Here is a 26505-nt window from a genome sequence, read left to right on the forward strand (position 1 = left end):
GATACCTGTACACACACACGTGTAAAGCTTCTATCCCGTATACATGTATCCTAATTGGATATTTCAGATCACAGAGTCTTTAAATACAATGTACATCTATGTCCTGACATTTAACTGCGAAAGATAATTCTTGCAGTAACATTACTTCCAGATCTCCCCGAAGGGATTCCGGGTTAGAACAGGTCCCCAGTAACCATTGTTTGTCACGAGAGGCGACTTTCAGCAATGAAGTGGGTGGTAAGACGCGGTGACTTGGTCGATTGCATCATACGCGCCCCAACAGCGTGGGATATTGATCAAAATATCAATCATTGGAGAGCGACTTTATACACACGCACACGTTCATTAAATAAACAAGAGTTGATTGTATCTATTGTGAGTCAAAGTCCCTAATTAACACTTAATGTGTGCTGTTATATAATATATCGAAACATTGTATTATTTCGGGGTTAAGAATGAGTTACAATTTTTCTGTTGTATGTAAAACCGTCAACTGACATAGTCTACATATCACCATTAACGGCCGGGTAAAATATAGTATTTGATTTTTAATGTACTTGAAATGTGAAAAAGAACAGTTGTTAAATTTGATTATATTTATTACACCATCACTCGTTCCTGGAACAGTTTATAAAAAGTAATATGTGGCTGGGTAACTTTGTGTAAAAATAAATTGGTTAAATGAAGAGAGGGGTAAAAAATGAATCTGCAACCACATGACCCTAACCATGTTTGAAATGCTGTCAATTTTGGCCGAAATAGCAAATGTATTGATTTTCAAAGATAAGATGTCTAAGTTACCCATCAGCAGTTGTGTATTGTGCGAAATGTTTTATTATTTTAAATTTTGTTAAATCTAATTATTATTATTTTTAGATATAACCATGTAGAAGCATTCTTTGTGCGCTGAATAAATGCGAGGCCAGTTCATTTTTAGATATATTATCGCTTGGTTTAAGAAAATCAAACCTATGATAAAATCAACTGAGAGGTATAGTTCCTTGTTCTCCCCGGTTTATTGTGCCTGTATCAAATATATCACCATTGAATAACCATTTTTTTCTTCTTTCATTTTAGCCACCATCAAACTGGGTGTATAATTTCGTTTATATATTGTCTCTGCTAATAGTCGAATTGCGGCGTGATTGCTTATTAGCCCTTAAGATGATAATCACTCGGATAGTTGTTAATGAACAGTGGTGAAGTCGATTCTTCAGCAACATTGTAAAATATGATGGGTTTTTTAATGTGAAATAGGAACGTGTACAGGCACGACCACATGATATATAACCGACCAATGGGATCAGGTGGTCAGGCTCGTTAACGTTGATTCATGTCATCGTATTCCAATTGCGTTGATCTATGTTCATGATGCCATCACTGAATTGTCTGGTCCAGACTTGATTATTCGTTATATATAGCTGGAATATTGCTGAGTGTGACGTTAAAAAAGAAAAAGCAAACAAACTATAATCCAAATAAGCATGTATGTAAATTCACAATGTCGTTTTGAAAGTGGTCAAATGTAACAAATGTTATACTTAGTAAAGTAAGAATTCTTGTAAGTTTTGGGGCTGAGTCCCATCCTGGATTCGAAAGCATACTCTCAGAGTGAGGTACCTAATCGCCAGCACACAAAGTCAGCGATCTTAATCAAACAACCACCAAGGCCTCCCTGAAAATGGTACTCCGACAACTGGAAGTCAAGATCACGTACTTTGTGTACCACCTCATATATCCTCAATAGGGCCTCCGTCGTTTTCCCCGGAAAATGTCAGGGGACGTAACTCCGTTTGTCCATGGGTGATTGATTCAAAATGGTTGCCCACGTAGACACGATACATGGGCATGGTCACGGACCTGTATTGCACAGTAACACGGTAGGTTTCAGAGCGCTTATACACTTGATGATGGGGCGTATCCGAGATAGTGACATTTTAAAGATTTATAATGCTAGGAAGGTGGTTTGTGTAACGTGGTTTGGGGGTCATATATCAGGCAATATGCTCCTAATTTCGTGATTGGAATACCAATGCTGTCAATTTCACTTGTCATTCTCTCTGTGTTAATGCATTTTTCTACCCGTTGTTTTATATTTTACATGGACCGTTATGTATCCATTTGTAACCAAATATCTGAATGAGGTATTATTAATAGATTGTTTCGGGGATAGTGTTTCCAAACCATAGGCCGATTATCAGGATCATGTCCGATGATAAACCTATGCCTAGTTGAGACGATATTCATACATGCAAAATGGCGCTGCCAAAGGTCCTGAATTCAACACCAGACCTACTGTCCTCAAACTCACCACCACTAGCAGCTGTCGACATGTTTATGAACAGAGGATGCATAATCATGATTATTTAGCCTTGTTCAGAGTAACATGAAGGTTGTTACAAGTGAGGCTCTAACCTAGTAAGCAGGATCTATGCACAGGACCAGGCAATAATAACAAACAAACTCAGCCTTCGGCTTCAGCGTTGAGTTTGTTTGTTATTATTATTAGTAACATGGTCCTGTGATCTATGCTATTTTTTTTGTGGCAGGTGATTTTTCCCATAATTCCTTGCAGCAGTTAATTGTGAACATATAGTTCAGGTGATTAACATATGTCTAATTACCATATACTTATAACCTTGCATAAATAAATGCTATTTGCACTGATCATGCAGATGTCATATTCTGTTAACAGAATATGTTCCACTGTTGGGATTCCAGGTTAGAATTGGTTCCCAGCAACCTGTGCTGGTTGTAAGAGGGTCCAAATGGATCGGGTTGACAATGACATGCCTGATGGTGTCTGTCAGGTCCAGACTCGATTATTTACAGACCCACCATCATCAGGCTGGAATATTGCTGAGTGCAGCCTTAATGATAAGCAACAAACAGAATATGTTTAGTGGCATGTCTATTGGAAACAGTATAAAGTACAATGCTGAATTTGGTATCAGCATACTGGATTCACCATCATGTCATATGATAATCTAGGTCTGGAAGTCTTTTGGTAGCACTCGATGACAACCTCTAACAGTTTGTGTCTCTGCTGCACATGTTATCACAGGGTGGAAACCAAGAACTATAGGAGAAAACAACTGTAATTATCAGCATATGACACATGTTAGAATAGGTTCCCAGCACAATTATAATAAGAGGCAAGTTAATTGGATTGGGTGGACTCTGTGACCTGCTTTATTGCGGGTCAATAATATCAGACAGATGCTTTATTTTAATATAACTCCTGCCTAAAACACATTAAGTACACAATATTTCATGCACTAGTTTGTCTGTCCCAGGTGCAATTATTTACCGACTTGGTTCTGTTGATAGCTACATCAAACAACATTATCTCACTTCACTGAGCCCACTCCGATCTGAAATGCAGAGAAAACTCCCTAATCCTCCAGTGTGTCCATGCATAATATATGTTATCAGAATTTTAGAATAAATGAAATATATATTTTAGATATATTCTAGGACTGGTCAAAAATTTCTTTCCCTTACTAACTTTCAACTATGACAACGTGAATTAGTCAATGTAGTACATTGTTTGAGTAGTTAATTGCGAGTGTATTTGGTCTCTTGAGGCCGTTTGTATATTAGTGACAGCCAGTTGAACGTGATATGGGTCCAAATGGACACATAAATGGAAAAGAATGAGTTCGAGCATCATCAAGTTTTTAACTTTAGAGAAAGTACACCCCAAGAAATTCACGATCGCATGTCACAAATGTATGGGGATAAGTGCCCTAGCTATTCCACTGTTAGACATTGGGCAGCTATGTTTAAGGCTGGGAGAACAAGCCTTGATGATGACCCTAGATTCGACATCCCTCAACTTCCATCAATGAAGATTCAGTCAATGAGATAAAAAAAAACTTATACTGTCAGATAGACATATCACCATTGCTGAACTTGAGGAAGACACAGGTCTAAGCCATGGATCCACTGAAACTATTATTCATGAAAATTTACAGATGAACAAGTTATCTGCTTGTTGGGTGCCAAAGTTTCTAAATTCTGATCTTAAGCAAAAAGAAAGAACTGACATTGCCATAGAAAATTTGGATAACGATGATGTTGTAGATTTAATGAGTGCTTCCAGGTGTTGCCGATTTCGCACTCGGGGCATACCTAGAAACATATAAAGGAATGATTAAAACAAATGTTAATTTGCAAATTTAAAATATGCCCAAAATAATTCCCTTGTCAGGGGTGAAAGTTTAGAAAGGGATATAAGCGATTACTCAATAATAATGGGGTTATTATGGAATAGGGGCCTTGAAAGTAGCTGACTGGATTGATGAAATTTTGTCAAATTCAAAAAGAGATTAGTGATGGTTGATGAAACATGGGTCTACCACTATAATCCCATCAAAACGTCAATCTATGGAATGGCACCATTCCACTTATCCGGCACAAAAGAAATTCCAGACTTCAAGATCAGTGAAGAAAGTTATGGCCACTGTATTCTGGGATGCAAAGGGTGTGATCCTTGTTGACTACTTGGAAAGTCAAAAGACGATTACCGGTGCCCACTGTGCTGATTTGCTTCATTGCCTGAGAGATTCTATCAAAGAAAAGCAGCGAGGAATACTGACTGCTGGAGTTCTACTACTACATGACAATGCCTCTTATCGCACCTCTCGACTTGCAAAGGTTGCTGTGCAACAGTGTGGGTTTGAAGAGCTTCCTCACCCCCCATACTTGACCAGACCTGGCACCAAGTGATTTCACCTGCTTCCTAAACGGAAAGAACACCTTCGTGTAAAGTGCTATAACGACAACGATGACCTCAAGGCTGCCATGGATGGGGTTTTTTCAGGGTAGCTTCAGAAAACTTCTTCCTGACTGGAATTGAAAAGTATCACTATCTATATGAGAAGTGTATTGTAAAACAGGGAGATTATGTTGAAAAATAAAACACTTTCACAATTTTTGTTTTTGTTTGTTAGGCTTTGAACTTTTTGACCTGCCCTTTTATGCGTTAATTCTGTGAGACTTTAGATTCTATCTGTGGTGTGAGTTTTGGCTTCCTTTGATTTTTACCACTTATGCAACATATTTTTATATGTATTTGTTTCTGTGACATTAAACATGTTAAAAGATGATCTAATCTGATGGGATAATTTTACTTTTGATTTTACTAAATCACTGAACTGAATACTTTTGCAAGAAACAGAGTCTGTTTTAAGAAACACATTTTAGTCATTTTGGAGGCTTAGGGTTTAACATTTAGCAGTGTTTAATCAACGATGAACCATCTCAAGATTTAAAAAAGAGAATATTAAAGTTTATCTCCTAAAGGACTTGTGACATTGCCATGCAGGATTACCACGTTTACCATTAGGTGATGGCAAGTTTGTAGCAGATCTTTGTTTCGACTGCATGGAGTTTTTTTCAACCAGTACCATGTCTACCAATACCCAATGGTAAATGTGGAAGTCTACAAGGTTAAATGTTTGTTTTATAATGCCGCACTCAGCGATATTCCTGCTATATCATGCTATATGGCGGTGGTCTGTAAATAATGGAGTCTGGACTAGACAGTCCAGTGATTGATATCATGGGCATAGATCCATGCAATTGAGATACAATGACATGCATCCATCAAGTCGGCATCTGACTACCCGATCCCACTAGTCCCCTCTTACGACAAGCATCGGTTTCTGAAGACCTATTCTGCCCCAGATCTTAACAGGTCCTACAAGGAATTGTCACTAGTCCTTCCTAGTGTTAATAATCTCAGGCTAGCAGACTTTACTTTCAAACTTTAGTTTTAAGCTAACCGTTGTTGTAATTATCATAAATTTAATTCTTTTTATGACTAAAATGAATATTCAGGTGAAAAATGCATGATAAGTATATTAGATTATAACATGCCAAATGCAAAGGATGTTATGATGATTATCTAACATCTGTTGATAACATAACACCAGCTGTCACCTGATGGGTGTGTTATGATAATAATGAATCGCAGTCACATTCCTCTGTTTATGTCTATTGATTCACTCTGAACTCGACTCTTGAAAATCAAGACTCTCCAGTTTGGGTTGTAGATGGTCTACCAAACCGTATGTCATTGTACAGAAATTGGGATATTTATACTCAGTGATTTGTGTGAATCTATGTGGTATACTGGTATGAGGAGAACATGTTTTTTTTATTGATCATGTTGATATGAAACTGAACTGTACACTACGACAATATACTAAGTGCATGTCGTGTTATTAGTTTAAAGTGACCCCTAAAGATCCGGGGTAGAATAGGTCTTCAGCAACCCATGCATGCCGTAAAAGCAGGGTATGCTTGTCGTAAGAGGCGACTAACAGGCTCGCTGACTTGGATGATGCATATCAATGATCCCAATTGGGTGGATCGATGCTCATGATGTCAATCACTGGATTGTTTGGTCCAGACTTGATTATGTACAGACCGCCGTCATACAGCTGGAATATTGCTGAGTGCAGCGTTAAACAACAAACATCATATCACATTAGTTTCTAGTCTTTTTTATCTTAATCAAGAACCTCCTGACCTGTGAAGATTCCGGGGTAGAATAGGTCTTCAGCAACCCATACTTGCTGTAAAAGGTGACTATGCTTGTCGTAAAAGGCGACTAACAGGATCGGGTGGTCAGGCTTGCTGACTTAGTTGATACATGTCATAAATCCCAATTGTGTGGATCGATGCTCATGATGTCAATCACTGGATTGTGGGGTCCATACTCGATTATTTTACAGACTGCCGTCATATAGCTGGAATATTGCTGAGTGCGGGGTTAAACAACAAACAAACAAAACAAAAAAACAACGTCCCAGCTTTGACCTTTCTATTTGGCAATATGTCCTTTCATCAGAGAACCCTCCGACATTGCCCGAGAAGCATGAATATGAAAACCAACAAAACAAGTCATGATTGTCCTTAGAGCAACATGGAGTCATGTGGGCAGACTGTGTGACTTGGCTGATCACACTTCAATATTGATCATGCAACATCAATCTTTGAACACACTCAATACATGTACCACTATGTTTTATGTACCTTGCTACATAACTAATCTGTGTTATATGTAATTCAGGACATAATTATAAGAGATCTGAGATTTTACTTATTTAGATTCGTTTATGCATCTACAGTAAACTATGGTTATAACAAACTCAGAGGGACCACTAATTTTAATTTGTTATATACATGTACATTGTTCGTTATAAGCATATGTACAACATATGTACAGCAAATGGACGGGACAAAGAAATAGTTTGTTATATATGTCAGTTCATTATAAGCGTGTTCGTTATATACATAGATTACTGTATGTTTCAACTTTAATAAATTTATATGACCAGGGTGTGACCTGGTTTTGTCTGGTGCAACTGTCTTTTCATGTCAACATGCACCAGGTGCAAATTAAATTAACATGATTAAGTTCCATTGATAGAGCCGTGTGTATCCTATGACTTAAGTTTAGCAATATGTATTGATACATAAGGTAAGCATATCGTGACAGCCCTAAATCTTATACATGCCCTTAACTGCGTCTGTTCGCCTCTTAGGCAATCAAGCTAGCTATGCCCTGTATTGTTAAACTGTGTAACTTCAGAGTTAGACTCGGAGCCTAAGATTAAAGTTGATAAATGTTGTTTACTGAATGTCGGTTTCAACAAGGATCCTTAGCATTTTACACTGACCTGATTTTTCATTGCCTTTGATAATGTTGATAAAGTGTCATTTTCAAGCCTGTCCACTGCTCGAAACCATGTTAAAGAGGGTTCAGGGGTCAGTGAGATTTGCTCCTATCAGTGCCTCTAGCCGCAACAGTTTAAAATATTCATCTAAGGAACGCCTCTGTGGTGTAGTGAATAGAACGTCTGCCTGGAGAGCGGAACACTGGTGGTTCAATCCCCTGGCCATGTGATACCAAAAGATGTTAAAAGATGGTATTATGTTACCCTGCCTGGCACTCTGCATTACAGGGATGAAAAAAAGGACTGGTTGGCTAGTGGGCTAGTACTAAAAAGTATAAAAGTACTAAAAAGTACTAGCAGCCACACACACTTCATCCAAATCGCTAAATAAGTGAAATAATCTTGAATGCGATTTGAAACCCTATGTCACTCAATATCTGACATTCAACATTATGGTAGGGGCGGTCGGGTAGCCTAGTGGTTGAAGCGTTCGCAGTCGTCACGCCGAAGACCCGGGTTCGATTCCCGACATGGGTACAATGTGTGAAGCCCATTTCTGGTGTCCCCCGCCATGATATTGCTGGAATATTGCTAAAAGCGGCTTAAAACCATACTCAATCAATCATTCAACATTATGGTTATGATAAGGGCCCTTGCCTTTCGTGCTTCATTTCTAACAATAACACTGATGTTGATATATGTGACTGTACCCAAGTAACATGTGATTCTAACCAATTACAGGTGAGCTTGTACTAACTGCAGTGCTAACTGCCTACCATCTTGTAGAATCATGCCTCTCAGAATTAGGTTCCCGCGGTACCCTAGAGACCACTTCTCTCTAGAGGTAGAGTATGTCGGGGTAGCGTGTCCTAGCAGTAGTTAGACATCTGTCTGTGGCTTAAGCTTCCTGGTTCTGTGGTTCTGTCCTCTCACCATGGGTCGGCTGTTTCCTGCAACACAAAATCCTCACTTTGTCAGGGGTGTCATGTTTACCATTTGGTTGTGGCCCACTTGTTTCCATTCAGCCTCAGGGATGCAACTTGGCACTCGTCTGCTAGCACACATCAGTTTTCCTATTGTAAAAGGTTTCCTTCAGGCAAGTAGAATGTCAGGCTTGATATGGGGTGTCATGATATACTCGCCAACAAAAGAAATGCGAATACCATACATATTGGTTAATATATGAAGAATTACTCATATTCAAAAGACATTAGATTGGTTTGATGCACAAACAAGCATACTGTTCTGTTGCATGAACTGATGCTCATGAACACATCACATGTGACGTCATAGATCCATGACTCAAAATGCACCATTTGTCTCATCCAGGATTAGCGTTTAAAGTTTGGAAATCAGATGCAGCATATCGTGATAAGAATTAAGACACTCTGTGGTAACACTTGACTGATTGTTAGTTTTGTCATTCATAGGCTCGCGAGGATCCGGGGTAGAATAGGTCTTCAGCAACCCATGCTTGCCGTAAAAGGTGACTATGCTTGTCGTAAGAGGTGACTAACGGGATCGGGTGGTCAGGCTTGCTGACTTGGTTGATGCATGTCATCGATCCCAATTGCGTGGATTGATGCTCATGATGTTAATCACTAGATTACTTAGAGACCGCTGTCATATAGATGGAATATTGCTGAGTGCGGCATTACACAACAAACAAACAAACAAACGGTACACATTGGAAACATCTCTTCTTAACGTATACACTTCTCCATATGTTTCTATGGTTCGCGTTGCTTTTGGCGGTGAGCATATGTTATCACTGTTTAGTGAGAAAATGATACGGGTGAAGTTGCATCCCTGACTATTGTTACAGATTTAGAGGAAAATAGTTTTATTGGTATTTTGTTTTAATTACCGTACTTTGGTTTGTGGGCCTGTAAAGTGAAATTTTATTCAAATATGGAATTAATTAATTTTCTCTCTATTGAGTCTTAAATAATTATGCTAATTCAACATGTTCAAGAAAGAAACTACAAAGTAGCTTATAGTTAAAGATTAAAACGCTTTTAATTATTGTTCAATTCTACTCAATTTTTATGAAAAAAGAAAAATGTTGATTTCCACCATTTGGAAATGTATATCTGTAAACTAAGATGTTACCATGTCAAGTGGTTGACACGATATATTTATATACCATTCCAAAGAAATTATAGACCAGCCAATGTTTTCATATTACAACAGTTAATCTGATGATGTGCTTGTCTATGACTTGGGCTAGTGGATTATGCCTGATGCTACTTTGATAATTAGATGATTAGGGCATTAGTGCATGGCTCATGTTTATGAACATGCGATAACAGATATGACACAACTTATATTTATTTGGCCAAACATTTTGAAGAAGGATTCAGGTATTTATCATATTATGTACAATACCTGGCATTGCCTGCTCAGAAGCCGATTCCAAGTCTGCAGCAAATGTCAGTAAAATTGCCCAAATTGTAATTGCAAGTTTCCCAATCCATGTTCTGTAGTTATAACTACTGTTTTGGCTTTTGGAGGTTACTTGAAAATTTATGTAACTTATTTGAGCAAAATAATAGTTTTTCATATATTGGATAAAGACCTGATGAGGAGAAAAGGTGTATGTTTTGTCCATGTCCAAAGATACGACCTTCACGACAGGAAGGTGTCTCGTGTGACGTACTGCCCCTGTGTGGAGAGGATGATGCTTGTGTTGTGGAGAACATGCTCATGCTGCTTGTCAATACATGGTCACTTTTCAGTTCATGTTGGTCACAAGTGTACTTTCCTTTGTTGTCTGGTTTCAGGGCTTCATGCATTTTAGCTATTTCATGAAATTGTATACGTAAGGACCAATTTTGGGGGAATTGCTCAACTGCTGTAATTTCAAATTTCCTATTAACTAACAAATGAACTAAAACTTGTCTCTGTTTGTCCACACACATACAGCAATTGCTATGTAAGACTGATTTGCATATTCACCTTTTAGAGGATTCTGTTGTTAACATTAGTGAGTGCATGATATTACCAGTTTAACAGTAAATTGCAGTACAAAATTCCTGTAAATATCTATCTGGGTAGAATCGCCCTGAACCAGTTTTCACAATACAGTAGTATCACTTCAGGATTTTCTGTTAAAGGTTGAATATCACATTCAGAATGGTTAGGGATATGTTATAGTCAATGCTGAACAAGGAAGGTAAGGCATCATTTGTTTGGAAACATTTTGGCATTATAAAGTTCATCTTTATCTTGGTAAAATCATGAAGAAGTATAACTTGTATATATTGCAATACGTATCCCATTACAGCACTTTGTATTACTATATATTTCTGCCAATACCGATTGCTAGTTAACATATGTGATTGTTGTATGGTATAAATATGCAAATTTATGCATGGTTTTGTTCATGATACGAGGATATCCCATTACTGAAGCACATATCAAATTCCTCGCTTCAGTTGCCATCATGTGCGGGTTGCACTGTAATATATAGTCAGCCTTCTAGCTACCACTTTAAGAGGCAAAAATAAATAGGGACTACATTTATCATTATTACATCAAACTCAAAGTATGAATGATCCTGTCTGGGGAAATTATCTATTGATTTCAGAGGACGTTGAACTTGTTGAAAATGCAGGCCCTGTAAACTGATACAGATGGATAGAGAAAGTGCCCATCTTGCACATTCTGAATATGAACAAGAAAATCAATATACATATATACATATCTGTGTGTGTGTGTATGTATAATCATTTAACATGTTAAAAATCAACAATTCATTTCAAAGGAGAAGGCTTTTTATTGTATTTTGCTGCTTTTAAGCAACATATTTGTAACAATAGTTTATGAAACTTGAACATGGGAGGAAATATTAACATTGTCCTGGACAGCTGGGAAATCAGAAGGCATTGACGACTTGTCAGATCCATATGTACAAGGTTGCCATGGCAACAACATGGGATCTTACACATGCATAGATTCCAGGTTCTGTAGACTGGATCAGCTGGTCAGTTGGACTAAGAACACTTATACCAGGACATGGTCACATGGCCAGTGTTGAAGGGATAGCATCTTGTATGTTTATGTCTACAATCCAAAACCACAACCTTTTTTTCAAAATGTTTTTCTTTGACATTGTTGTTGGTATTGTTTTTCATTTGAAATGTTTGAAGGATCAAATTAAATTTATGGAGTTCAAATTATTATTTTAGATGCAAATTTGTCTTTATTCATGTTTAACGTAGTTTTTTGCCATTCAGATGATTCAGATTTGTGACACTTGGAACAGTATTATACGCCATTGTGTCAGGTTGAGATAGGAGGAATGTTTAGTGAGTGAGTGAGTGAGTTGGGTTTGACACCGCTTTGAACAGTTATGCAGGTCTCAGATATTGACCACTTTGGTGAAACCCACGAGCATGGTGCTGAGAAAGCAAGAAACATAATCAGGGCGAACCACAATACAAACCCACGACCATAGGTTTCTGGCGTGTCCAAGGGGTGCAATGTCTGTCCTTGGAGCAGAAGGTCGAAGTGGTACGATCCCCGGCCACATCATTACAAATGAGATGGTACTTGTTGTTACCCTGCCCGAGCTCAACATTAAGGGGCTAAAACAAGGACTGATCTGCACAGTGTCAGTGTTAGTACTGTTACTGTGTCAGAGTGGGGTATCAGTGTTAGACTGCAACATGATGTCTCAGTGGGATAGCACTATGAAACCAGCAGACACACAGACACACACACAACTACATGCTCATCGCTATATATGTGCAATAATCTTGAGCGCTAAACATTAAACCTCATTTCACCTCACAAGGATCGTCACTCTATGGCTGACATAATGCTGATGCGACTTTAAATTTTAACTCACTCACTCACAAGTATCACCTTGTGGACCCTTTTTCCACCTGCATCCTGCTGAAACATGGGTACAATTTGTGAAGCCCAATTCTGGTGTCCCCTGACATGATGTTGCTGGAATATTGCTAAAAACGGTGTAAAATCCAAATCATTCACTCAGTGTCCCTTCACAATGCTGGTCACTGTAACTTGACTAAAACTGTATGACAAACCTATCAAGGGCAGATGTTAAGTGAAATAGCCGACATAATCAATGATAATAGACTTCCCACATCAGTTAACGCTTGTTACGTCCTTGCCATCAGGTATTGATTAGTGCTGATAAACTGAGTCAACACATCAGAAGAATTAGCATTATTGTAATCAGATTGGGAAAACATGCGATATGGGAAGAACGGCTCCATAGGACATGGCAAGCTGTGACACTGTGTATAGGGAGCTTCTTGTTGCTAGACAGGGGAGAGGAGCGGTGCTGGCATCATGGAAGTCGCTAAGATTGGCGATGTGGTAGAGGTAGGTCAGCATCATGAAGAATGTTAAGATGGAAGTGAGTTGGTAGTTGGTGTGTCATGGAAGTTGCTAAGATGGGCGATGTGGTTGAGGTAGGTCAGCATCATGAAGAATGTTAAGATGGAAGTGAGTTGGGAGTTGGTGTGTCATGGAAGTTGCTAAGATGGGCGATGTGGTAGAGGTAGGTTGGGTATCATGAAGAATGTTAAGATGGAAGTGAGTTGGTTGTTGGTGTGTCATAGAAGTCGCTAAGGTTGGCGATGTGGTAGAGGTAGGTTGGCATCATGAAGAATGTTAAGATGGAAGTGAGTTGGTTGTTGGTGTGTCATGGAAGTCGCTAAGGTTGGCGATGTGGTAGAGGTAGGTTGGCATCATGAAGAATGTTAAGATGGAAGTGAGTTGGTTGTTGGTGTGTCATGGAAGTCGCTAAGGTTGGCGATGTGGTAGAGGTAGGTTAGGCATCATGAAGAATGTTAAGATGGAAGTGAGTTGGGTGTTGGTGTGTCATGGAAGTTGCTAAGATGGGCATCATGGTAGAGATGCGTTGGGCGTACATGCATCATGGGTGTTGATGAGAGGGTATTCATGGCAGAGATAGTCGGGGCATTGTGGGAGTCGCTAAGATAGGTACATGGGGAGAAGTTGGGATCACTTAGACTTCATGGTAGATTTCTGTTTCGTTTCATTCTGTTTCATGCCTTACTCAGTTATATTCCAGGTTTGGTGATCAGTTAGAGTAGTCAATTCTAGACCTCACAATCCATTCATTATGGAGCTAGGTAGGGAATGTGTGCAGCATTGTAGTCACCAAGAGTTTCAAGCAACGTCCTGGTACAGACCAATATGCATTCAGTTTACATCTCACAAATGGGCAGGTGTGCAACATGTGCATCAAGAGCATCTTCCACAAGATTTCGACTGTCATGGAACATGCTTAATAATGTCTCGCATGGTTATTATTTTATTTGCTATTAGCATAGACTGTAGTATTTCTAACTTTGTGGGCTACAGTTATCGGTCACGGCTTACCTAAAGGTTGGTGTTGTATGTTTGATGTAGTAGGCAATATTCAATCTTTAAAATAAGATTTTAGTGCTTGCTACCGTGAAACAAAAACCTGAAGACATCCCATTACAGGTCATGTTCAGCCTGTATCTGTCATTCAGAATACCCTGTGTTAACCTTTTCGAGGTTGCATGATAAGAAAACACATTCTGACTGTCAATTTACTGGTCTGGTAAGCAACACTCTGATTGGTCAGATGAAAGGTAGTTCTGACGTGACCCATAATGGGCTGTCCTCAGATCTTTGTTTAACTGTAGCGAGAACTAAGATCTGATTTTATAATGTAATGAGATTGGGTATTGTTTCACATGCCAAGAAACTGCGTTTGCAGAATTGACAAAATGATGAATGTTCTATGCTTAATGTTGTCCATACTGACACAGATGCTAATGATGTTAATACAAGGCTATATATATTCAACTGATACACTGCCTACTTAATCCACATAAATATACAGTATTAAGGAGATGATAGTTAATCATGTAAAACTCTGGTGTATTGTTCTAGTATAACCATGATCACCAAATTCATGTAATTCGTCCCATTTGTATATCTTTGTATATATATGTTGATACTATTCCTTACGTTTGGACCAGCATTTTTTATGAATATGACTAAATCCAAATGCATAGCGTTTATTTTCCTCATGTGTTTCAGACAATCGACATGTCGAAATTGTCGGAGAAAGAACGATGGCGGTGAGTTGATAAAACTGTATGACAGTACATTGTAACCATGGCCAAGAGCCCAAGGGAAGGCGTCTACTTACTGATCCTGTATGAATACTAGCAGTACTCACACTCCGGCACTTAGCATTACACCAATGCCACAAGCTCATTTGCATATCATGTGACCATGGTGACCAGACTTTCCTCTTGTTTGTGAAAACACACACTTTTCCAGAGCAGTTTTGTGAAAGAAGCCCTTCAGTGCATTTTACATATTGTTTTGCATAATTATATAGATTTGGCATTTGACACAGGACATAGAACTTTACATGGCAAATCGATACGCTTTATCAGTCTGTAAAAAGTATGTATTCATCAATGGAAAGCAGAATTACAAAGGGCCCTTCGTTCTGTCTAGTCCTTTTCTGACTGTGTTACCATGGTAACCAATATATTCTGTCAATATTCCCACCACAGTAGTAGCATCAGGTGATTGTGGAGTATTGTATGAACCTATTAACGACCACTCCCATTGGTGCAGCCACCCAACCCAGGAGAAACCACAGCCATAGGAAGACCTGATTAACACCAGTATCTGAGCACAGCCTTAGGGAGGACTGATTAACACTGGTATCTGACCACAGCCATAGGAAGACCTGATTAACACCGGTAACTGACCACAGCCTTAGGAAGGACTGATTAACACAGGTATCTGACCACAGCCATAGGAAGGACTGATTAACACCGGTAACTGAGCACAGCCTTGGGAAAGGACTGATTAACACAGGTATCTGACCACAGCCTTAGGAAGGACTGATTAACACTGGTATCTGACCACAGCCATAGGAAGGACTGATTAACACGGGTAACTGACCACAGCCTTAGGAAGGACTGATTAACACTGGTATCTGACCACAGCCTTAGGAAGGACTGATTAACACCGGTAACTGACCACAGCCTTAGGTAGGACTGATTAACACCGGTATCTGACCACAGCCTTAGGTAGGACTGATTAACACCGGTATCTGACCACAGCCTTAGGTAGGACTGATTAACACTGGTATCTGACCACAGCCTTAGGAAGGACTGATTAACACCGGTATCTGACCACAGCCTTAGGAAGGACTGATTAACACTGGTATCTGACCACAGCCTTAGGAAGGACTGATTAACACAGGTATCTGACCACAGCCTTAGGAAGGACTGATTAACACAGGTATCTGACCACAGCCTTAGGAAGGACTGATTAACACTGGTATCTGAGCACAGCCTTAGGAAGGACTGATTAACACAGGTATCTGACCACAGCCTTAGAAAGGACTGATTAACACTGGTATCTGACCACAGCCTTAGGAAGGACTGATTAACACAGGTATCTGACCACAGCCTTAGGAAGGACTGATTAACACTGGTATCTGAGCACAGCCTTAGGAAGGACTGATTAACACAGGTATCTGACCACAGCCTTAGAAAGGACTGATTAACACTGGTATCTGACCACAGCCTTAGGAAGGACTGATTAACACAGGTATCTGACCACATTGCAGCCTGTCATTGTCTGGTTTATAGACATAGCAATCAAATAGCAGTCTCCTGTGGTTAAACATTGTTTAATAATGTAACCTGCATGTTTCATACACATTTCAGAGCTAATATTATACATCATAAAATCATCAGCCTCCCAAATAATAACCTTTTGAAAGTACACAATCTTTTTGATAGTATTCTATAACATTCTTTGTGCTTGCAAGAATAATGAGATGTAGGTAGCTTTTAAAGTCATTTTCTGATTGAAAATATATATTCAATTTGCTTTCAATAATTTGTTAATCAAAATTTGAAGAGATAAAATCATGTATAAGAATTTTTTCTGCACCAGCACGTAGCTGATTCAGTTAAGACTACTGGCAAAATTTCATTATGCTAACATGGCAAGTGTGATATTTTCCACAAGGCACACTGGTCACTGTATTCGGAGCATTAACAATTCTGTCACACCCTTGATCTTCTAGACATAATAATTCCAGGTGATATGCCCAGATTAGCCAATCAATCATGTCCTGTTATTACACGTCATGTATCAAGTAGGGATTATTGGGTAGAGAATATTCATGCAACACTCTTTATGGGATTAACTCTAAAGGACGTAGGATGAGAACAAGAAGTGAATACTGTTTATAATACAGTATAGGCCAAGTTTATTATACATGTACCAGGGCTAGAAATTGGCACTAGTCCTGTAGTCCTTGCCAAACTGCCAAATAGTTAAGGTATAATAAGGACTAGTAGATATTTGCCATTTTTAAGGGTTTTTCTATATATTATCTTTATAAGGACAAGTGGACCAAAAATGTTAGTTTCTACCACTGTGTACCCAACTCCAAGAGATAGATCAGCCAATGCCTCAAACCAAGATTCTTTGAAAGTGATGTGACACCCGTCTTGCCTGTCTACAGCAAGTAACCAGTAGAAATCTGCTACTGAATATTGTTCCAGTCTGTTGCCAGTATATATATATGATGCCTATGCATTGTAAACATGCCATGATAAAACTGGAATACTACTTACTCACTCACTCACTCACTCACTCACTCACTCACTCACTCACTCACTCACTCGGGATCGGGTGGTCAGGCTCATTGACTGAGTTGATGCATGTCATCATATCCCAATTGCGTGAATCGATATAGCTGGAATATTGCCGAGTGCGGCGTTAAACAAAAACAAACAAAAAACACTCACTCACTCACTCACAATCCTTTCCTTAGACATACTATTCAATATTCAATGTTTTTGCGATGAGATTTGATAAGTTGACATAAGCGACGGATGCGGGGAGATGTGTGACATGTTTATATGATGTTGCTGTTACAGGATCGAGCACCAGAAGCTCCATGAGAAGCACCGCGGCCATGAGACGATGCATGCGGAGATGGCACTCATCCTTCTGGCGACACTGGTGGTTGCCCAGATACTGCTGGTGCAGTGGAAAGCTAGACACTTTAGGTCATACCAGGTAGTACCACTAGACACTTCAGGTCATACCAGGTAGAACTACTAAAAACTTCAGGTCATACCAGGTAGAACTACTGAAAACATCAGGTAATACCAGGTTGAACCACAAGACACTTCAGGTCATACCAGGTAGAACTACTAAAAACATCAGTTAATACCAGGTAGTACCACTAGACACTTCAGGTCATACCAGGTAGAACTACTAAAAACTTCAGGTCATACCAGGTAGAACTACTAAAAACATCAGGTAATACCAGGTTGAACCACAAGACACTTCAGGTCATACCAGGTAGACCTACTAAAAACATGAGGTAATACCAGGTAGTACCACTAGACACTTCAGGTCATACCAGGTAGAACTACTAAAAACTTCAGGTCATACCAGGTAGAACTACTAAAAACATCAGGTAATACCAGGTTGAACCACAAGACACTTCAGGTCATACCAGGTAGAACTACTAAAAACATCAGGTAATACCAGGTAGTACCACTAGACGCTTCAGGTCATACCAGGTAGAACTACTAAAACATCAGGAAATACCAGGTTGAACCACAAGACACTTCAGATCACACCAGGCAGTACCACTAGACACTTCAGATCACACCAGGCAGTACCACTAGACACTTCAGGTCACACCAGGTAGTACTACTAGATACCTCAGGTCATACCAGGTAGTACCACTAGACACTTCAGGTCATACCAGGTAATACCACTAGATACTTCAGGTCATACCAGGTAGTACCACTAGACAGTTCAGGTCATACCAGGCAGTACCACTAGACACTTCAGGTCATACCAGGCAGTACCACTAGACACTTCAGGTCATACCAGGTAGTACTACTAGACACTTCAGGTCATACCAGGTAGTACCACTAGACACTTCAGGTCATACCAGGTAGTACTACTAGACACTTCAGGTCATACCAGGTAGTACCACTAGACACTTCAGGTCACACCAGGTAGTACTACTAGACACTTCAGGTCATACCAGGTAGTACCACTAGACACTTCAGGTCATACCAAGTAGTACTACTAGACACTTCAGGTCATACCAGGTAGTACCACTAGACACTTCAGGTCACACCAGGTAGTGCTACTAGATACCTCAGGTCATACCAGGTAGTACCACTAGACACTTCAGGTCACACCAGGTAGTACCACTAGACACTTCAGGTCACACCAGGTAGTACCATTAGACACTTCAGGTCACACCAGGTAGTACCACTAGACACTTCAGGTCATATCAGGTAGTACCACTAGACACTTCAGATCATACCAGGTAGTACCACTAGACACTTCAGATCATACCAGGTAGTACCACTAGACACTTCAGATCATACCAGGTAGTACCACTAGACACTTCAGGTCATACCAGGTAGTACCACTAGACACTTCAGGTCATATCAGGTAGTACCACTAGACACTTCAGATCATACCAGGTAGTACCACTAGACACTTCAGGTCATACCAGGTAGTACCACTAGACACTTCAGGTCATACCAGGTAGTACCACTAGACACTTCAGGTCATATCAGGCAGTACCACTAGACACTTCAGATTACACCAGGTAGAACCACTAGACACTTCAGATCATACCAGGCAGTACCACTAGACACTTCAGGTCACACCAGGTAGTACCACTAGACACTTCAGGTCATACCAGGTAATATCACTAGATACTTCAGGTCATACCAGGTAGAACTACTAAACACATCAGGTAATACCAGGTAGAACCACAAGACGCTTCAGGTCATACCAGGTAATACAACTAGATACTTCAGGTCATACCAGGTAATACCACTAGACACTTCAGGTCATACCAGGTAATACCACTAGACACTTCAGGTCATACCAGGTAGTACCACTAGATACTTCAGGTCATACCAGGTAATACCACTAGATACTTCAGGTCATACCAGGTAGTACCACTAGATACTTCAGGTCATATCAGACCCGTGAAGATTCAAGGGTAGAATAGGTCTTCAGCAACCCTTGCTTGCCGTAAAAGGGGACTATGCTTGTCGTAAAAGGCGACTAACAGGATCGGTTGGTCAGGCTCGCTGACTTGGTTGATGCACGATCATCAATCCTAATTGCGTGGGTTGATGCTCATGATATTAATCACTGGATTGTCTGGTCCAGACTCGATTATTTACAGACCGCCGTCATATAGCTGGAATATTGCTGAGTGCGGCGTTAAACAACGAACCAACCAACCAACCAATCATATCAGGTGGTACCATTAGACACTTCAGGTCATATCAGGTAGTACCACAAGACACTTCAGGTCATATCAGGTAGTACCACAAGACACTTCAGGTCATACCAGGTAGAACCACAAGACACTTCAGGTCATACCAGGTAGAACTACTAGCCACTTCAGGTCATACCAGTAGTACTACTAGTCTCAGACAAATATATGAATATTGATACTAGATAAATAATTGACTGCCATTGAAATATTTACATTTATTGAAATTACCATTGTTAAGATGGACAGTGAGAATTCCAAAAATTCAAAATTATAGACATTAATTGATCAGTCTAGTTCATATATAGCATTAAATGGATAAATTGCATAGGTAGTTTTTATCAATATACTAGTCCTGCACCATGACTGTGGAATATATTTATTTTATGAAAAATAAATAAATCTAGAAATGCATACAAAAGCAAGTCTAGCTAGCTCTCTGAAATCAGCATAGTGAATTTTTTTCAGTCAAGAAGGATATTGTGTATTATAAGATTTCAGAGACTAAATGTTAGTCTATCAATACACATGCAGAATGTTTAATTCTATTTATACTAATTAATATATATTCAACCCAACTCCCTCCCTGGCTTCAGTGTCTTATCGGTATGTCTAATGGTGATGTTTTTCTACCCAGAGGGCCACACTTCAGTGTCTTATCGGTATGTCTAATGGTGATGTTTTTCTACCCAGAGGGCCACGCTTCAGTGTGTTATCGGTATGTCTAATGGTGATGTTTTTCTACCCAGAGGGCCACGCTTCAGTGTGTTATCGGTATGTCTAATGGTGATGTTTTTCTATCCAGAGGGCCACGCTGTTGGGAATGTGGCTGATCCCCATCGTCTTCTGTCTCAAGTTCTGGTGGATGAGGTTTGTGTTTGTGTGGGCCATCTTCTCCTGTATCACCGGCTACATTGTCTTCCGGGCTTCCAGAAAACCACTCTCAGGGGACACACCAAGGTCAGTGGATGTTTACAGCTGACCCCTTATGTAGCAATGGGGATTGCTTAAAATGTCAGGGTTGATCATTGCTTTGAAAATTACGTCATTTAGTCATTAAGTGGGATTTTATATGCAGTAGTTACAAAGAGGACACATTAGAGTTGAGTTATGGATTTCAACTTCTTTCCAAGCAAGATGCTAGTACTTTTATCAAGCAAGTGGTAAAGATACTAGCATTTGTACTGAAATGTTATGTCAGCAGAATAATAGAAGTTAAATCCATAAGTCTAGCGTTAGAAATTGACAATAGTGCTATAGTCCAGTAGTCCTTGCCAAACTGCCCAATAGTTAAGGTATCATAAGGACTAGTAGAAATTGGCCTTTTTAAGGGTTTTGCTATGTGTTATTATTTTAAGGACTAGTGGACTAAAAATGTCAGTTTCTACAACTGATCTCATTATCTCTCCGTATCCTTCGTGTAAATTACCCTTGTTCGGATTCCAGGTTAGAAATGACCCCTAGAGCCTACTGATTGATTGCATGGCTGATGCTAGTAACATTACCCGGTAGTCACTTCTTTGTCTGGTCCACTTGATTATTTACAGGCGTCTGCCATACAGCTGGAATATTACTGAGTGTGTCGTTAAGCAACAAACAAAGAAACCAATTAATCTTTTGAATAACAAAAGAAATTGTAAATGATTCTTGTACTATACCATGTATACACTGAAACAAAACCGTCATGTAGCTGGAATATTGCTGAGCGTGGCGTTAAACAACAAACAAACAAAACTGAAACACAAACATATCTCTAGGAAACATTACAATAGCACCTTACTCATGCTATTGGGTTTCACCAAAGTGGTGAACATCTGAGACCTGCATCACTTCGTTGTTTGACCCTCCATGTTATACACTGAAATACTATTCATACAGCATTAAGCCAAATCCACTCACTCACTCACTCACTCGCAACAACAGGAGCAACAGACCTTGAGACCTTGTTTTCAGACTGTAATGTTTATTTACATGTTTTGGTGTTTAACTCAATTTATTAATTCTCCACAAACTCATCATAGATTTCATGAATTTTTCAATCAAGATGGATGAAGGCAATTAACTTTAACAACACTGAGAATATGGGCATTATTTGTTGAGGTACTGGGCTCATGGAATCCCTCTGTTTCAGACTGGTGTACAAATGGTTCCTCCTCATCTTCAAGCTGAGTTATGCCGCAGGAGTTCTTGGCTACCTTGTTGTCATGTTGACCATATTTGGCATCAGCATGTTGTTCCTCGTCAAACCACAGACTGGCATGGACTTTGGGCTTCTCACTCTATTTTACGGATTGTATTTTGGGGTGATATCCCGAGATTTTGCAGAAGTCTGTTCTGAGTTCATGGCAGCACACATAGGGGTAGGTTGTTATAGGCCGTATACCACTTCCCTTTTAAAACAATAATACTTGCAAAAAAGAAAATCCTCATTCACTTGAGCAACAACTTTCTACTTGAATGTGCTATTGTCTGCTTGAAGGTCTTTGACAGGCATTTTGAAGTTGTTGGCTCTTAGAGAACCAATATATACCGGTTACATCATTAACCTGATGAAGGGGGAAGTACCTCCAAACGTGTAGAAAGAATACAGAATTTAATTCCTTGTGTCTCTGTCTACTTAGTGTTTCAAAACTATGGGGTCCCATATTGACCCTGTGGGGATTCCGGGTTAGATGTGGTCCCCTTCAATCTGTAATGGGTTGTCAAACTCACCGACTTTGATGGCTTCTCATCGTATTGCTCACAATATCGATCGCTTGATTGTCTGATGCAGACTTGATTGTTTGCAGGCCACTGCCATATAGCATATTGCTGAGTGCAGCGTTAAACAACAAATAAACAAACAAAACTGAAGTCATTGAATCTAGCGACCCCTTACTTTCATGAATTATAGAATTAGGGTTTTCAATTTTCTGCCACTTTTCTACACTGCTTGTACCATTATATTTCAATCACTATTTCATGAGTGTTGGGGATATTGAAGCAGCTTATATTATTAAAATATGTAAGACTTGGGGATCATTGTATATACATGTATAACCCTGGAATAAGATGATTCCATTCATAATAATAATGGTTTATGGTTTATACAGACGTAGTTCCACTAAAAGTAGTGCCAAGATTCACTTTGTTTTACTTTGATGCTGTTCCTATAGTACTGTTGTTTTTGCAGTATTATTCTAGTACAGGCCTCCCGTCCAAGCGTCTGGATCCTAACATCTGTGCTGTGTGTGGCAACCAGATTCTACTCTTCAGTAATGAAGATGCCATCATAGAAAAAACATGCAAATTGTCATGTAATCATATGTATCCTTTGTGAACTTAGCGTTGTGTTGCTCTGTCGGAAGCGTGGGTATGTCTTTGACTAGCTGTCAAGAAATAGTACTTAGTTCCTCATGTTGTCTTCCTATGAAGATTCCAGGGCCCACTTGCACAAAGTCATTTTAGTGCTACGATGATCTTGAGCCTATACTAAAGTATGGGTGTTACAATAACCTTGGGGATAAGATCCCTTTGTGGACAGTACAGGCCAATGGTGCAATGTTCCTGATTCTGTTGGCAATATTTTGAATTTTTACCTTTATTTCACTTTTGTAGCTTGAACATGCTTCCTCACTGCAAAAATCTCAGAAACCACTGGACCACTGAAGCTAAAGCTTAACATGCTTGTTCCCACACTCCACCGCAGGGATGAGCACTCTGCCACTGCCACAAGATAGGTATCATGTGACAGGTTTATAGACCTAAGGGAAGCCTTTCATAGCGTTTTACATATTGTTTTGCATAATTATATAGATATACTACTAGTGGTGGGCCGATGCATCGGTGGATCGCAATATTTTTCTTCCCATTACAAGTATCGATCACAGTTGCACACTATGAAAAAAATATCGATTCATACCTTAAATGTTTGCTGTTACACCAAACACTAATTAGTAGTGGCCATCCTCTATGTGAAAAAGATGGCTTACGCACCACAGATAAGAGCACATACGAGTATTGTGATTTGTATCGGATTGTGGACAAGGTATCGTGATATGTATCTTATCGCACAGTTCGTGTATAGTCCCAGCCCTAGTGTACAAGTCAATAACCCTGGTATCATTGAATTTGTGGAATACATCTTTATTTTGGCTGTTATTATATACTACTACCCCGGCAACAGTGTATGGGCTGTATACATCAAAGTGACCGTATCGCTACTTCTCCATAGGGCACGACTACAACAAAGGGTAAATGCCAATTAGAAATGGTTTCTCACTTTTTAGGATATTTTCTCAATGAAAGTTAACCATTATATATTAATATGTTTGTCTAAATGTGTAGACTCTTGAAAAATGACAAATGTTATTTGTTGAACGGACTGTGTCAGGTGTGACGAATCAACACATCTTTCTGGCCTAAGGCAGACGTACGAGGAACTCTGGGTAGGAGAGTGGCTTGTTCCCACCAATGATGACACCCCAATTTGTCCTAGAGGTTCAAATCCTCTTTTTAGTGTGGCCGCTGACAGCAACTTTTGTCAAGTGGCGGTCTTTGTTGACTTTTCTGTGTGTGCACATATTGGATGATTGTTGTGATGTTTTCATTTGACCTTGACTTGAACCAGATTCCATGAGTTCTGTATACGAGGATGGTGCATCGTGGGAAAGAAACAGACGTGTCCATACTGCAAGGAAAAAGTAGACCTGAAGAGGATGTTCCCAAGTCCGTATCCTTTACTCTCATACCATAACATGTGTTACATGTATCTGCAGTGTCAGCTATCACAGGTGAGTCTGTTAAGCAAGGGTTGTTTTACTAAGTACAGCACAGGTTTATTTCACTTCAGGGAGGCAGCCAGAATGAATATTTTTACTTTAGGTCTAAAATCTGTTTCAGACAGAAGCAGTTAGTCTTTTTATCTGGTATGATAGTGAATTTATAACAGCCAGATGTAAGATGTCTTTTGAAGAAGATGAGAAAAGTCAATATGGGCACTTGAATCTGAAATTTGATTTAAATAATGAAATTGTATGTACTTCTTGATCACCTGACTGAGTTCAACCTTATGTAGCACAGTATCCGTCTGTCCTTGGATACTACTAGCCTATGATGGGTTCGAATCCCAGTTCGCCCTGATTATGTTTCTAGGTTCGTCACCATATCCATGCTCACTAATGTAGTAAACGTCTGAGACCTGCATCACATAGGGCTTACCTATCACATTAAGATGGCACACTGCTATATAAGTTAAATGTTGTTCAAAGCACCATTAAACTCACTCACTAAGCCTATGAAGCTGAATCTTTTCAAGAATGATCCCAGCAGCCATATTGGAAATGTCATTTCTGCATATATCACCATGAAATGTCATATTCTACTAGTTTGTGGTATGTGGATGTAGATTTTTTTTCATCCAGCTACAACAATTTACCTAAATGTACCTATTTTTCTAGTGCTACAATTATTACACCTATTTTTATAACAGTTCTAATCATAAAGACACATATCATCAGAACTCAATCTTCTCAACTGATGGATTTAGGATATGCACAGGTAAATTGGAAACTATAATTATGATAATACTTGCTAAATAACAACTAACACTTTCATTTACTCATATATACGCAATGAATATAAAGTGGTCAAATGTATCAAATGTTATATTTGGGATAACAGTTTCTAATACCTTTATGGAATGAATCCCATTTGGGACTCGAACTCACACTCTCAAAGTGAGGTACCTATCGCCTATACACAAAGTCAGCAATCTAACCACTTCCCCGAGGCTTTCACAAAAATGGAAGTCCGACAACTGGTAGTCTAGATCACATATCTTGTGTACCCCTCTGACAAGTGTAAGTTTGCATGGCTCCCATGGCCTAAAGCTATAGTGGCATTGCGTTTTCATAGCTATCCGCCATGGGAAAGTGTTATCCCTCATAGAACATTTGTTATAATATATACGTGTTCCAGAAGACATTTGATTGCCACTGAATCCAATTACCTTAACACTTCCCCAGATGGGAACGTACCAATGTTATGTATGGTAACCTGTTGGACTGGATTCGGTACCTGGTTGCCTGGCAACCAGTCATCATCCTCCTCGTGCAGGGAATAAACTGGGCCCTGGGCCTGGAATGAGCAAGCACCTGTAGCCGAGCTGATCAACGCCAGTATGAGAGACCGTGATGAAGTGTGTCTGTCTACATCTGTCTTATGTCATCATTTATTTGCTTGTGATATGTTTTTATAAATTATGAATCGAACGAGTCCTGTATGGGCTGTCATCTGTAAATAAACACATCTTTGAAAATCAATTCTTTTCTTGTGTTTTCCTGGAAGTTGTAAAATGAATAGGAGTGTGTGCTGCAATTTGATTGGTTGAAAAACATTAGACTTTTGGATTTTTCACTGCATATGAATACTTTTCTTGAAAAGTATATTTCTTTTGGTCATTCCTAGAAGGTGTGGCCTAAGGCA

General features: G+C 39.4%; 1 protein-coding gene and 1 long non-coding RNA gene across 5 annotated transcripts; both read left to right on the forward strand.

The window, feature by feature from the left end:
- The first annotated feature begins 1782 nt into the window (after positions 1 to 1782).
- On the forward strand, positions 1783 to 26342 carry LOC124144154 (RING finger protein 121-like). Of its 3 annotated transcripts, none has more exons than XM_046513408.2 (8): positions 1783 to 1880; positions 14763 to 14803; positions 17648 to 17789; positions 20846 to 21000; positions 22172 to 22400; positions 23213 to 23346; positions 24650 to 24751; positions 26046 to 26342. In XM_046513408.2, exons 1-8 carry the CDS (start codon positions 1818 to 1820, stop codon positions 26164 to 26166), a joined length of 987 nt encoding a protein of 328 aa, XP_046369364.1. In that variant the 5' UTR covers positions 1783 to 1817; the 3' UTR covers positions 26167 to 26342. The 3 variants fall into 3 exon arrangements, with proteins under 3 accessions (XP_046369364.1, XP_048243578.1, XP_046369366.2); XM_048387621.1 differs by lacking the exon at positions 1783 to 1880 and adding an exon at positions 8445 to 8532; XM_046513410.2 differs by lacking the exon at positions 1783 to 1880 and adding an exon at positions 12924 to 13043.
- LOC125376076 lies at positions 17799 to 20839 on the forward strand. 2 transcript variants are annotated; one of them, XR_007218982.1, is made up of 3 exons: positions 17799 to 17821; positions 18110 to 18237; positions 20119 to 20839. It is a non-coding gene; the product is annotated as an uncharacterized LOC125376076 (long non-coding RNA). The 2 variants fall into 2 exon arrangements; XR_007218983.1 differs by lacking the exons at positions 17799 to 17821; positions 18110 to 18237 and adding exons at positions 17890 to 17907; positions 18004 to 18077.
- Positions 26343 to 26505: the final 163 nt, after the last annotated feature.

Source organism: Haliotis rufescens, unplaced genomic scaffold, assembly GCF_023055435.1.
Source record: "Haliotis rufescens isolate VD_foot unplaced genomic scaffold, xgHalRufe1.0.p SCAF_7, whole genome shotgun sequence".
NCBI lineage: Eukaryota > Metazoa > Mollusca > Gastropoda > Lepetellida > Haliotidae > Haliotis > Haliotis rufescens.

Bases quoted from the DNA above. Each gene is read 5' to 3' on its own strand.
- LOC124144154 (XM_046513408.2), top strand. From the start codon at position 1,818: ATGGTTGCCCACGTAGACACGATACATGGGCATGGTCACGGACCTGTA. The intron at 14,804-17,647 runs GTGAGTTGATAA...TTGCTGTTACAG, and splicing joins TCGGAGAAAGAACGATGGCG to GATCGAGCACCAGAAGCTCC. The intron at 22,401-23,212 runs GTAGGTTGTTAT...TTGTTTTTGCAG, and splicing joins TCATGGCAGCACACATAGGG to TATTATTCTAGTACAGGCCT.